We start from the raw sequence: 15,527 nt of genomic DNA on the forward strand, positions 1-15,527 counted from the left end.
CCTGGATGTATTCGACAAAGTTACTCAGTAAACCCTGAGTTTCCTCTTGATTTTCACTTGCTGTAGTACCTTCTGCATCAATAGAAAATTCCCCTTTCCATTTCTCAAATTCCAAAGCAGCAGCAGCATCCTCCTTTGCTCTCTGAGCTAGAGCTTCTTCTTCCTAAAACAGCTTACAGAATGTTATAATTACATGAATTTAACTAGCTCTGTGTTTTGTGGTCTGACTGATGAAAGCAAGTACAGCAAAAATCAACCATAGCACGCTCTCTTGCTTCACGATCCTCATCCTTCCTTCTCCTCAATTCTTCATAGCGATCTTGCTTTGTTTTTCTAGATTCTCTTGCAGCATCCTCAGCCTTAAAAGGAAATGTGATTTTACAAAATGTTTTTTTATAAAAAAAAATATAGCCACAAGAAAGGAATATTTAAAAGACGATAACCTGTCTTTGTGCTTCACGCTCTTGTCTTTTCCTCTCTTTTTTTGTCGAAGCTTTAGCAACATAATTATCATCCTCAGGAACCTCATCGTCACTTCCAGAAGGAAGATCTGATAATCATAATTACTATAATATTAAAATTACGGCCAACCTTCTATCAAATAGAATAAGAGTTCATCATGAATAATGCAAGCAAATCAGGTTGATTTTAAACCAGTTCAATCTGCATTTCCTCCCCACCCACCCAACATGAGATAAAATATCAGCAACAAATGCCTTTTGCTCAATTCATGTATCTGGTTATAAAATGGCATTCTTATTGTGAGAAAATCTAAAAGAATAATGTTGATTTCAATCAATTCTAATTACAAGCAACCAGAGGTTTATATAAGTGTTATAGAGAGAAAAAAAGGAAATTTACACAGGAAATGAAAGTTAAAATAATAAATAAAGTTCATTTGAATGAGAGATTTCTCTAATCAATAATTTCAAAATCCAGATATTAATTTGAATTGTTGCCACGAGTAGCCATTCAGGGATGGAAATTGCATGAAAATTTTAATTCTGACACTTGCTATCCTTAGCTCGAATGATAGACATGTTCTCATTAAGAGAAACTACATCATCTTTCTCGGGATTTAAATTCTAACTCAATCAAAATATACATTAAGGCCCTCAAGAAAGTAAAAGACTGCATTATCCTAAATAAATTTTATCACAATAATCACATCCTCGTTGCGCTTCAATTTGATGGCTCAGTAGTGTTTTAATTCTTGCCACATTCTTCAAGAGCTAAGCATATTTTGTGATAGGTGTATTACCTTATTATATAGTGGTAGTATTCATTTTAATCTCAAATATAAGGAATGCATCCTTTGATTTCGAATATGTTTGTCTTAAGGAATCACAATGGTCTTTTATATTGGTTAAAAATATACATGTGTCAGTGATTTCTAGTCATTACATTCCATAATCATGATATTATCAAGGAATATTTCTCATCCTAAACATCAAATATTGCATCTCCTTAATTAGGTTTGATACCTAGCATTTCATTTAGTTTCCCTTTCCCTTTAAGAAAAGCTCGAATTAGTTCAGATCATATTAAGTAGTTCTTTTCCATTTAAAAATTACTAGAAGATAAATTAGGAATTATTTGTTCAGATATTTAATAAATAGATGTCATTTTGAATAAGAGAGATCGACAACAGGATGGATGCAGAGATCAACAGCAAAAGAAATCAACAGCAGAGCTTAAGAATGAGTAAAAAAAATAAGCAAAGGACACCGACTACAGGTTGACATCGAGAAGAAATTGACACACAAAAAACAAAGATGAGCACAGATCAACAAGCAAACATTTATAAGCAAAGTTTGAAAATGAGACCAATAGAGCAAAAATCAATGACAAGGAGCATCAGCACAACAGATGGTGGTCATAAAACTTGAGAAGCAAGAATAAACCAAAATGCCTAATGTCCAAACACCATGTGAGAAAATCTAAGGAACCGTTTAATCTCCCTTAATTCTAATTACAAGCAGCACGTCCAATATTAATAGAAAAATAAAAGAACACAATACTTAGTTTCAGTTATTACAAATAAAGTGCCGTTGAACTAGTTTGAGTTATTACAAATAAGAAGTCATTCATGGAATAGTCATGTTGGACTGTTTTAATTCTAGCACTTGCAGTACTTAGTTTTTTATATAGAAAATCAATCCAGTTTTAAGCAGCATGAACACTTTCTAGCACATTAAAAAGTAGACTTAATCAGATTGGTAAAAGTTTACTGAGGGAGATTAAATTTAACAATTAAATGCAAAGAAGATTTAGTTTTTATAAGAAACCAACAATGGTCATGTTAGCCAGAGTCATGCATACAGCCTTTTTTTCTTAATTCAAATTTTTCTTTTATTTAAATTTAAGGAAGAAATAACTTTGGAAGAGCACGATGATAAAATAGTAAAATAAAATAAATATATTCTAAATTGATCCAAAAAAGTGAGTTGGAGTTTGGTCTGAAAATTTTGTATAAAGATAAGACTATAAATAAAGATAAAATACCTATTTAGATTTCGAGAGTATTAGAAAATAATGCAGTGATTTTGAAGATTTGATGGAATTTTAAAGAATAAGATTAAATAATTGGAGAAGAAACATTTGAGCACCAACATTTAAGAACAAAGAAGATACTCGAGATTATGCTAACTATAGATAAACCAAACTTATGAGTCATATAATGAAGCCATGAGATAGAATAACGATATATAAGCTTATAAAAATTACATTAATTTCAGTTACAACTTTGGTTTCCAGTTAGAAAGATAAACTATAAAGCAATTTTTATGTCAAGATAATTAACAGGAAGTTCGGAGAATAGATAAAAGATATTCATATGATACAAATTAATCGTAAGAAGGCACATAATCAAATAGCAAAGGAATTTATTGGCTGTGGTCCACGGCAAAGAAGTATATACCAAAAGTATGCTCTCCATAAATAAAGATTTGTTTAATAACACATCAACTGATATTTTTTATAAAAAAAATCACAATATATTTACTCAAGAATAATGGGAGTACATGAAGAATATTTACCAACAAATGCTAGAGAAAAAGAAAAAAAATATACAAGGAAGACAAGATACAAAGATTTCATTTCGATTGCCTAGCATGAAGCCTAGTGAAATGAGAGAGTAGTGCTAATTTTTTTCTGATTCATATCATTTCTGGTATAAAGAATGTGAAGTATTTTATACACCAGAGAGTAAATATTTTGAATGCTTTCAATCAGAATCAAAAGCATGTTTTGATAAATAATCATCATTTTGATTTTCAAAACATTAGCCACAAATCAGCCAAGAACTTGCAAATTACCCAGAAATTAAGAGAAAATTTAATAGTGAGAAAGCAAAAGGTCTCGCAAGCAAAAAAAATTTCATCATCATAAAAGAAATGAGTAGACTTTCCTTGAAAGGCGATCTTCCCAAAAGTCCTTGCTAGTACGACCGCTATCAGTCAGACAATCCCCCCATTCCATTACAGGCTAATAACCAACCTTATATATTAAAATAAAAAAATCAAATCAAATCCACCTCTAGGCTCTAGAAAACATGAAAAAAATATATCAAATTTGTGGTTTTGCCATAACTACAATGAAAATACAGTAGCTACAGCAAACTCACTGTAGCTATAGTGAAATAATCAATTATTAACTTCTAAGACAATAAAAATTACATCCATTTTCTTACCAAATGAAATCGAGCTACAAGAGAGAAGCAGAAGTCGTGAGTGAGCGACGGTTGCGCTGCTGAGCAGTCGTCTACATGCGAGAGAGGAAGCAAACAGCGGTTACAGGATCAACACCTGCGAGATCTACAAGCGGGAGAGAAGCGGGCCGCATAGACACCTGTGGGATTGTCTACATGCAAGAGAGGAAGCAGACGGCGCCTGCAGGATCTTCTGCGTGCGAGAGAGGACGCCTGCAGAATCGACAATTGCGGGCTCGTCTGCATGCGCGAGAGACTCATGAATGAGGTAGGTCTGGAAAATTAGGGATTTTTTTTATCCGATTCAAAAGTAGGGTGTACGCGTCGCAAACATATTCAGGGTGTTCCCGTGCGTAAACCTTGTGAGGTTTACATCCCCCCGTGGGCTTGGGGCGAATTGGCTCACGCCTCGTCCAGAGGCACGCATTGCCCCATGCGAGAGAGGAAGCAAACAGCGGCTACGAGATCTACGCCTGCAAGATCTACATGCTGGAGAGAAGCAGGCTACGCAAACGACTATGGGATTATCTACGTGCGAAAGAAGAAGCACAAAGTGCTCGTGGGATCAATGCTTGCAGGATCTTCTGCGTGTGAGAGAGGACACCTGCGGAATCGTGTGAGAGAGGACACCTGCGGAATCGACAATTAAGAGGTCATCGCATGCAAGAGAGACGTGTGAATGAGTTAGGTCTAGAAAATTAAAGATTTTTTTATCCGATTCAAAAGTAGGGTGTACGCCACGTGGGGCGCAACATACCCACGTGAACACGTTCAGGGTGTTTCCGTACGTAAGCCTCGTGAGGTTTGCATCCCCCTCATGGGCTTGGGGAGAATTGGCTCGCGCCTCGCCTAGGGGCACGCCTCGCCCCGGAAACGCCCTTTAAAACAGAGGTAATGATGCACAGGATTCTTCGAAATACTAATGGTGATTTGATTTCCACAAAAAAAGTTTATGGGATTGACTGTGGAACATCACAATTCATTATTTTTTGAACCTGCATTTTTTCATATCTCGTTCTCTTATTTTGCACTATTTTTAGAGACCACTACTTGCTTCTTGCTCCTCCATGTAATATGATTTTCTCATACATAGGAACAATACACAAATGTTGATCTTTAGCCTGTGAGTTCTCCTACCCAACTAGCATCAGTATAATCATCGACAACTCTATTGTCTAATTTCATAAAAATAACCCTCTTACAGGGGACTTCTTAAGAAATCTCAATATTTTATAAATCATCTCCAAATGATCTTGATTTGAACTATTCATATGTTAACTCGCGATACTGACAGAATAAGTTATATCAGATCTAGTGTGTGACAAGTATATAAACTTTCCAACTAATATATGGTATGTACTTTTTTTGCTAGTATTTTTTCTCCGCTTGAATATAACTTTTTTTTTGTTGAAATCTATAGAAATCTCAACAGATTTATACCCCAGCATTCGTATCTCGTTTAATAGATCAAGATGTACATTCTTTGGGATGTCATAATTCCCATCTTGTACCTAGCCACTTCAACAACCAAAAAGTATCTCAGAGCTCCTAAATCCTTAATCTCAAATTTAGTGACAAGAACCTCTTTAATCTTCTTAATTTCTTTTTCATCATCACTTTTCAGGACCATATCATCTACATAAACAATGGGTATAACATTTTTATCTCCTTGTGTATGTTCTATAAATAGTGTATGATCAACTTGGCATTGGGTGTACCCATCAGATTTCATAGTCTTGGCAAACTTGTCAAACCAAGTCCGTGGAGATTGTTTGGGGGCATAAAGTGACTTTTTAAGTTTACAAACAACATATTTATTTGAAATATATTTTAATCCTTGTGAGATCTCCATATACAATTTTTCCTCAAGATCTCCATTCAAAAAAATATTCTTGATATCAAATTTATACATTTCTTACTCTATTTACACTATCGATGATAGAAGAACTCTTACATAGTTTAGCTTGGTCACTGGTGCAAAGATTTCTTAATAGATTATCCCATAAGACTAAGTGAAACCTTTAGCCGCCAACTTGACCTTAAATCTCTCAATGCTCTCGTATGTTTTGTACTCGACTTTGAACATTTATTTTCGCCCAACGGGTCTTTTATCTGGAGGAAGCTTTGTAAAGATCCATGTGTCATTTAGATCAAATGCTTCGATCTCCTTTTCAACTACTTTTTTTACATTCTGAACTTTGAAGTGATTCATGAATAGACTTGGATATCTACGCACTATCAAGATCATATACATAAGCTTTAAAAGACGATAATTTCCAATAGGCAACATAGTAATGGATAAGATAATTTGTGCAACTTTCTTTGTTTTCTTCAGCTAGATTCCACCTCCCTTGAAACTCCAAAGATGTGTGTATTTAGGTTTGGTTGTGAAGCCATGTGGGTACATATTGTCTTTATCCTTTCTAGTGGACTTTTTTCTCCTACTAAAAACACAAAGTTCCTTGTGCATTTCGTTGTTGTCAATCTCAGAACGAATGTCCTCGAGTGGTGAAACTTGGGAGGCAGGATGGTTAGAGGGAAGTGGAATAGGTAGTGGTGCCTCTAGTTCAGTGTATCTCACGTAGTGTCCCAAATTTAATAATCACCCAGACTCTCACCTTAAAGTTCATATTATGGATAGTAAGATTATTTTTCAAATAATGTAACATTCATGGAGTTCTAATATTTTTTTAGTAATGAGATAACAGCACTTATACTCATTTCTGTTGCATAGCCAATAAATATATATTTGATAGATTATAGGTCAAGCTTTGTACAGCTTGGTTGTTGATTGTAAACAAAAGAGACAACATAATATTTTTAAAGGAAGATTGGACGAGAATGCTCTAACAAGAGAGTATGTTACCATCAAAACATAGAGAAGGGCTTTGAATCCAAGGATCCTGCTTGGCATTCTATTGATGAGGTAGGTGATTGTAAGCACTTCATTTCCCCAAAAAAATTTTGGGGCATCATGAGAAGCATTATAAACCTAAATGCCTCAAGGAGATGTTTATTCCTCCTCCCAGCAATCTCATTTGTTGTAGAGCCTCAGCATTGAAACTCACATGGATGATGCTATTCATTTTAGAATAGGGTTCAAGGATCAAGATGAAGTATTCCTTTAGAATATCAGTTTTGATAATCTAAATTTTGCATTGAACTTGAGCGTAAATCATGTCACAAAATGACTGAAAAATTTGTGTAGTCTCAAATTTGTCTTTCATGAGGAATATCCAACAAGTTCTATGTGATCAACAATAAAGGAGACAAATCATATAGCTCCAATAATGATTTTTAATTTTAATTGTCCCCAAATATTATTGTTGAATATCGAGAAAGGATGTGAGGGTTTGTGCTAAGATAGAGAATCTATATGATGAGTATACTTAGCCAATTGGCAAGTTTCACATTAATAAAAGACTTTTTATTAATAATAGATAGGGGTACAATTTTGTAAAATAATGAAAATTGAGATGACTAGGACGACAATCAACAGGCTCCGACACAACAGAAAGATGAGAAGATGATGGTGGAGTAAACGCAATTTTGTGTTAAGAAAATAACTCTCCTTGAGAAGGTATAGACCTTGATAAAATTCAACATTGTCAATCACTTTCCCCGAATCCACCACATGAAATTCATAAGACTTATAATGGGATTTAGTAACACAATTCAAATCATGAGTAAGCTTGTTAATTTAAAGTAAATTGCAAACTAATTGAGGAACATATAGCACAGTAGAAAGATGAATCTTTGAAAACTTTTAATTCTCTTTTGCCAACAATCCTGAAGTTATCCATCAACAGGTCTAACAAATTTGGAGGTTGTGATCTCTTGATAGTTAATGAGAGCATGAATGTCTCCAATCATGTGATCAAAAGCACTAGAATCTACTATTATCTAAGGTCGTGATCTTCCATTGTTGGCAAGATAAGTGCAGGATATGATACATTGGTGTGTTATCAAGCTGGTAAGTTGCTCAGTAGTGCTGATAAGAAGCTTCTTAAACACCTCCAGTTATTCCTTGGTGAAGGGACTAGAGTCGGTCAACCCTTTGGAAGACGCAGCAGCATGGGCCTTATTAACTTGGTCCTTCCTCCCTTGTATAGGTTTTCAATCTACAAACTTTCCATGTAATTTCCAGCACTTCTCATTTGTGTGATGGAATTTCTTACAATGTTCAAATAAAGGATGATTCTACTTTTGCTTTGAATCATGAGAAGAATTTTGTGTACACAAAGCTGAGCTTTTAGTGCTAGATGAACTCACACTTCCTGCAATCATCAGCTTCTTCCTACTTTCTTCTCTTCGAATTTGTGCAAAAGCTTCCCTAATGATGAGGAGAGGCTCCATCCCCATGATTCTCTCTCTGACCTTATCTAAGTTTTTATTTAGACCCAATAAGAACTTAATCAACCTCTTCTTCTCTACTATTATCTTATACATCATAGCATATTGTGATGATGTATATCATATTGCGAGCAGTTCCATACATGTATATCATACATATTTATCTATAACCAGTATCTTGATAGTGTATTGAAATATTGAGTAACACTTAATTATTTTTGTCAAAGCTCATGCAAATTTGTCTCGATCTCAAAAGAAAATTATAGTACTTTTGACACTAGAATAGGTCTCACGAGCATCTTCCCAAATCTCATGTGTTGTCCTGTAAAGCAAGAAATTTTCTCATATTTTGTGGTCATAAACTTGATCAGCCAAGCCAAGACAAGACCATATAATTATGGATCTTCCCAGGAGCAATGGTTAAGATCAAAGAGCTCAGAACGTACCCTCGCCCGTGAGATGTTCCTTTTTTTCCTTTTTCCGCAAGTGTACATAAACACGAAGTGAGACTATGAAGGAAGTTATGGCCATTGAGTTTATGGTTTGTGATAAAAATATGGAGTTTAAGGGCTATTTGGACATAATTTTTGGTCTCTTATTAAGAAATAATCTCCTGTGACGGAAAAAATTAGAGAAAGTCGTCTTAGATGATTTGGTCCAACCATCTGATAATCCGATTAGAAGAATAGATGTTTTAGATTCAAATTGTGTTAAGAAAGGCAGAGGTGGACCTAGGAAGACTTGGGCTTATTGTATAAAAAATGATCTTAATTTACTAGAACTAAATGAAAATATGCACTAAATAGGACGCAATGGAGAAAAAGGATTCATGTAGCCGACCCAACGTAGTGAGATTAAGGCTTTGTTGTTGTTGTTGTGTTGTTATTAAGAACTAATCTCCGAAGGTACATAGTCATAAACCCTATGCATGTCTAGGACTGCATAAGGTTGCTATTTGTGGTAGGAATGGAGGAGCTCCGACTCTTGCACAATCTCACAATTAAAATGTTGAAAAGGCAGCTCGAGGAGGAAGGCCTACTGCCCAGCTGAAGGGATTCTGGTGGCTTTACCGGCCATTGGACGACTGCTAGAGGGGCTCTAGCAGCTAAAGGAGAGGTAAGGTATGTAAATTTCTGATTCCAGCTGCCAAAGACGTCGACCTAAGCAAACAAAGGTGACGAAGGCAATGCCGTAGAACGAAGCAGACAATGCTCGAAATGAAGTCAAAGTAGACCACCACAGAATGTAACGGAAGATACGATGCTCGAGACGTCAACCAAATCTCATCGCAGGAAGCAAAAAGGGCTGATGAGTGGTCAAGACAGACAAGTCGATCGATGTAAACAAAGCAGACAAAGAGACGCTGTCCTAATCTCATCGTAGAAAACAGACAAAATGTCAGATTCAACAACACCGATGGACGAACGAGCGATCCAGGCTACGTAGTCGACGTGGACAAATAATTCCACTACCAGAGACGAGGTTCTAATACCATGAAGAAACTAGAAAAATAATTTTATTATCTTATTCCAAACTCTGCAGCATATATAAAAATAAACATAAAGAAAATAGGAATCTCTCTAAATAAGGAAGAACATAAAAAAGGAAATACAAATAAAGCAAACATAATTATTGGAGTATATTCTAAGAGAAGGAAATAAAATCCTTCCTAAAGCTGATTTCCTACTGGGAAGAAATTCCACAACATTAAAAGCAGAACACCTAATGATATTATAATTAGTTGTGGAGTAGCCAAAGAAACTTAGGTTTACATTAAAAATTAATATTATTTTCATATCTTCTTTATAGATAACAGAGATACTTAGATACTTAGAAAGGGCATTGAAAGCAAGATGCCTTAGTGTAAAAATTTTATTGATGATATAATTCTAATTAGTGAGGCATCCACTAGAATAAACGGAAAATTAGAATAATCAAGAAAATATTTAAAAGATAGAAGCCTTAGAATTAGTAGAACATAGAATAGATACATGATATGTAATTATAATAGTATAATGTTAACAACTATCATTTAATATTAGTATAAGATAAGATGATACCTGATTATAATAAGTTAAAGTATCTTCGACATATAATACAAAAATTTAAATAATATATATAAGGATATAACATCTAAATTAAGGTTGAAGGATTAAAATAACTAAATATCTCAAGGGTTTATTTGATGAAAGAATATTATTGAGACTTAAAGATGAATTTACAAAACTATAACCAGACGATAATGTTGTATGAAACTAAATAATTGGCTATACAAAAATCATTGATATATACGAAAAACGTGACAAAAATTAAATTATTAATATGGATGTGTGACAAAAAATAGAAAAGATAAATTAAGGAATGATTAAAATAAAGAAAAATTTGGAGTGGCATTTATTAAAGAAAAGATACCTAAAAATAGATGTAGTTGGTCTAGATATGTGGAATGAGTGATAGAAATTGCACCTATTAGACGATTTGATAAAATTAAAGCAAGAGATTAGTAAAGAAAAGAAGCACACCTGAGATTGCAGATATTAAAGTTGTTCAAAATCACTACCAAATAATAAGTTTAAACACTTCAAACAACAATAGATAAAAAACAATGGAAAATAATGTCGACCCCAAATATTTAAGATAAGACAGGATGATAATGATGATGAGATTAAAAATTGAAAATGAGAAAGAATTTTCTGATATTAACAATACAGAATTTCACTAATAATATCATGAGATCAATTGAGATATGAAGTGAGATTTAGACGATATATCAAAATAAGAGAAGCAATATCATAAACATAGACAAATTATGTCCTTCAATTCTCCCACCAAACTAATGAAGATGACAATGGAGGAAGAGCTAACCTTGTGCGCTTGTTGAGGCAACAGAAGAATTAATGGCAGCTGGCCTCCTACGCATACGACGAGTTCCAGAGTGATGAACCACCCTCTCCACCTGGAAATAACAAATTCATAAAGGTTATTTAAAACAATATCAGCAAGATAGCTCGCTTAAAGCACATGATGCACAATATGTCAAGAATCTTCCGGTTCTAACAAAACAAAAAAAAGGTATAGAAAAAAGAGCATAAGTTAATTGACATTAGAAAGAAGAAACATGCCATCGAAAAACTAAAGAAGAAAACCAATGGAAAAACAAGACAATCAAAAAAAAAATATTACAAGAGAGTTATCAGATAGAAAAATATTAGAAATGTAACCAGAGTAGCAGAAAGCATAGCCTTTAATAATTAGGATTTACAGAGAAAAAAGAGGATAAATTCATTAAAATACACACGTGATAATGTAGCAACATCTTCCTAAGCTGCTTCAAAAATAAATATCACTTGAACTCTGTCCTTCAAGCGGCAAATTTCAATTGCCCATTTTCTTAATCACTTGCTTTTACAAATGGAAGCACCAATACTTATCTAAAGATGCAAAGACATGTTTATATTTTATTATAAGAATATTTGAATTGAAAAAGTAAGCAAACAAGCTTAGGAAGATTTATGTACATACCACTCAATTCTTAAGTACGCACATATCTAGCACCTAAATTTCTATTTTTACATACATGCTACCTTAGCTATGCATGAAAAAGGTGCATGTTACCTTGTTAATGTTAAAATAGTGGTATTTTTATGTGATAAAAAAGATTACAGGGGATTGTAAAAAAGAAATTTCAAATGTTAGATATGTATTAAGAAAGTTCAGATGTTCAATATGTAAATGCATAAGAATTGGCTGGTATGTATGCAAAGGGGCCAAAAAATTAACAACCAATGGAACTTAATATCAACCGAATGAATGCTAGTTTCAGGATATAATCAGAGACTGAGCCAAACTGTGCCTATCATCCATAAATTTAAGCATTTGGAATTCAAAATGATTTTAAATCTCAATGATTGTGTAAAGATACATCTATTAGGTGATCATGTTTATACAGTTTAGTGCTTTACGCATTGGAAAGTAATCAAAATTATGAAATTTAGTATATTTAAACCTCAAACACAAACAATCCAACAAAATCAATTATCAAAGTTAATCAAAGATTTTAATTTTCGACAAGATGGTATTAACCATTTTGACTATTAAAAGAAAAATCGGCATCCCCCCGGGCTAAAAAAGTAAGCTAACAAAAATCAAGAACTTGGACATAAAAAATCATTAGCACAAAAAGTCTTTAGTAGCTTGGGCCTTGTGGAAAGAGTTATCTAGCAAGTTTAAGTTCTTAATTCTTGTTTTATTCATAGAAAGGTCCATCGTTCTTGATCAGTTGATTTTATGAGACAAATTTGTTGTTTTTATATTTTTTTATACCCATTGTCACTTTCATTTCTGCATACATGTGGTATATTAATTAAATTGACTTATATATTTTGACAGTCAACATAATAAATAAATTATATGGAGGCAGAGCACATGACAAAAGTTACATCAGTTAGTGCATGAAAGTTTATATGTGACAAATACACTACAACAACAACAACAAAGCCTTAATCCCACAACGTGGGGTCGGCTACATGAATCCTTTTTCTCCATTGCGTCCTATTTAGTGTCATATTTTCATTTAGTTCTAGTAAATTAAGATCATTTTTAATACAATAAGCCCAAGTCTTCCTGGGTCACCCTCTGCCTTTCTTAACACAAGTCGAATCTAAAACATCTACTCTCCTAATTGGGTCATCAGATGGCCGACGTTTAATGTGACCAAACCATCTAAGACGACTTTCTCTAATTTTGTCCGTCACAGGAGCTACACCAACCCTATCACGAATATATTCATTCCGCATTTTGTCTCTAAGTGTAAAGCCACTCATCCACCTAATCATTCTCATCTCGGCAACACTTAACTTATTATTATGCTTCTCTTTTAAAGGCCAACATTCAGCGCCATAGAGCATTGCAGGTCTCACCACCATCTTATAAAATTTTCCTTTCAGTCTAAGCGGTACTTTTCTATCACACAAAAGGCCCGAAGCATTCCTCCGCTTCAACCAACCAACTTGAATTCTACTATTAACATCCCCATCTATATCACCATCGCTTTGGACAACGGACCCAAGATATCTAAATCGTTCACACCTTTTAATAATTTGATCACCCAAAGTCACACTTCTGTCACTAGAGCTATTACTACTAAAATTACATTCCATGTATTCAGTTTTAGTTCTACTTAAACGAAGGCCTTTAGACTCCAATGTAGACCTCCATAATTCAAGTTTTTCCTGGGCTTTTTCTCTCGTTTTATCCACGAGAAGAATATCATCAGCAAAAAGCATACACCAAGGTACATCCTCTTGTAGATGTCCAGTAAGACCATCCATAACTAAAGCAAAAAGATATGGGCTTAAAGCCGATCCCAAATGTAATTCAGTTTGGTATTTAACTTAAAACAAGAGAAAATTGAAATTTAGGTAGATTGTAATTTTTTTTTTTAATTTTATTTTTTAAGTAGATTGCAAAATTTATGTTGCTAAAATGTTATAGTAAAATTTTAGCTTTAATCCTAACAAAATCTTGCCTTAGTTTTGTAACCAAATAAAGTTTATTTCAGTGTTACTTAAAGAGACTTTTGTAAATCTATTTTATTGGTTTCCGATGTTTTAAAAATTGAATTGGACTGGTGTAGCCATGATGCAATTTTCTGGCTGATTCTATCCAATTCTAAAATTATTTTTGCTCGGAACTTTAGGTTGAACTGATGAATCAGTCTATTATATAAAAAATCATCTGGTTCTAATATTGATTTTTTTGGTTGCTTTATTTTGATTGGATTGCTAGAAATCAAAGATTTAGATCTAGCATATAAAAACTAATCCATATATCATGTTCCAAAATTTTAATGTAGACTATTTTTCAAAATTTATGTGGAGCGTTGCGTTCGGTAGTCGGCAACCAATGTAAAATTTTTATCGGAAAATCATGGCATAATGTGTAAATGTTAGGGTGTCCCCTGGAAGTGACGCGTAGTATGATTTGAATATAGTGAAAAGTGTACAAGGGCCGATACATTGACCCTCATATGTAGTGTCAAATAAACAAGAATTCTCACATTATGGACTGTTGCAAGCAAAAAAAGTAAGTCCATGAAATTAATATTAAGATAAAATTTTGGAATATAGGTACTCTCATAGGTAAATTAATCAAATTAGTAGATATCATGATTCATAGGAAGATAAATATCTTATGCATTCTATAGACTAAATAGGTTGGAGAAAATATTAGGGTGATTGATAGCTTAGGTTTTAAACTTTGGTATTCTGGTAGGAGTTGCACTAGAAATGATGTAGGTGTAATTATAGATAAGACTCTCAAAGATAATGTTGTCAAAAATTAATAGAATTGGAGATAAAAATATAACCCTAATTTATATAGCCCTAAAGATTGTTGTTGGTACGAAGATTTTTAATGTTATAAGTGTTTATGCACCTCAAGTAGATTTAGATAAAGAAAAATTTTTGAAAGACCTAGAGAATTAATACAAATGATACCTGTTGAATAAATAATTTTTATTAGAGGAGATTTAAATTGACATGTTGGTAGAATGATAGAGGATTTTATAAATATTCATGGTGATTACAATTTTGGAGCGTTTAATAAAGAAGGTAGTACTATATTAGGTTTTGCTTTATCTTATGAGTTTATTATTGTTAATATTTTATTTAAGAAAAGGGATGAACATGTTATTTCTTATAAAAATAGATCTAATAAAACCCAAATTGATTATTTTCTTATGAAAAAAAGAGATCGTTGAAAATATAAAAATTGTAAGATCATTACAAGTGAAAATTTTAAGTATTCAATATCAATTATTAGTTTTGGATTTTAAGATAAAAAATTATAAGATAAAAAATACAATAAAATATTGTGATGGAATTAGATCAGGTCACTTAAAAGACACATTGTTTTTTTTATGAGTAAACTTCAATATTTCAATTTTTGGAATGTCATAAAGATACTAATTTTATGTGTAACAAACACTATTAAATAAGTGATAAAAGATGTACTTAAAGATTAAAAAAAATTTGTAAATAAAAATAATTGGTGAGAGAATAATTATGTGCAACAAAAAAATAAAATATAAGTTGTAGTATAAAATTTAGTTTAAATATAAGAGTTTAGAGAAATGGGAAAAATATTAGGTGACCTGTAGGGAATCTAAAAGAATAATTTGTGTCGCTAAGAATTCTGCTTATAGTGGACTTATTATATATTAAAGATGATGAAGAATATATTCCACTCATCAGGCATCTTTTTAGTTTTTAAAATAATATTAAAGAGTTTAGTAAGCCAAGAAACTCCCAAATCTCCCAAATATTTCCACACTTTAATTAAGATATCATCAGGTCCTACAGACTTTCCACCCTTGGTTTTCTTTAAAGCCTCATCAACTTCTTTTTTACTAATGCGCCAGTAAAAAAGAAACGTTTTATCATTATTCACGATATTAAGATCCATA

The 15,527-nt window shown here is 33.0% G+C and overlaps 1 protein-coding gene across 1 annotated transcript in view; it reads right to left on the reverse strand.

Moving 5' to 3' along the window:
- Positions 1-15,527, reverse strand: part of LOC110020321 (DDRGK domain-containing protein 1) — a 35,284-nt gene that overhangs the window by 14,627 nt on the left and 5,130 nt on the right. Inside the window, exons 2-5 of the mRNA XM_020718382.1 lie at positions 10,928-11,018; positions 444-550; positions 258-359; positions 2-163 (exon numbers count right to left, since the gene is read on the reverse strand). Of these exons, the coding sequence (XP_020574041.1) occupies positions 2-163; positions 258-359; positions 444-550; positions 10,928-11,018 (462 nt within the window). The remainder of the gene's footprint in view (position 1; positions 164-257; positions 360-443; positions 551-10,927; positions 11,019-15,527) is intronic.

This window comes from Phalaenopsis equestris, unplaced genomic scaffold (assembly GCF_001263595.1).
Source record: "Phalaenopsis equestris unplaced genomic scaffold, ASM126359v1 Scaffold000094, whole genome shotgun sequence".
In the NCBI taxonomy this organism is placed as follows: Eukaryota; Viridiplantae; Streptophyta; class Magnoliopsida; order Asparagales; family Orchidaceae; genus Phalaenopsis; species Phalaenopsis equestris.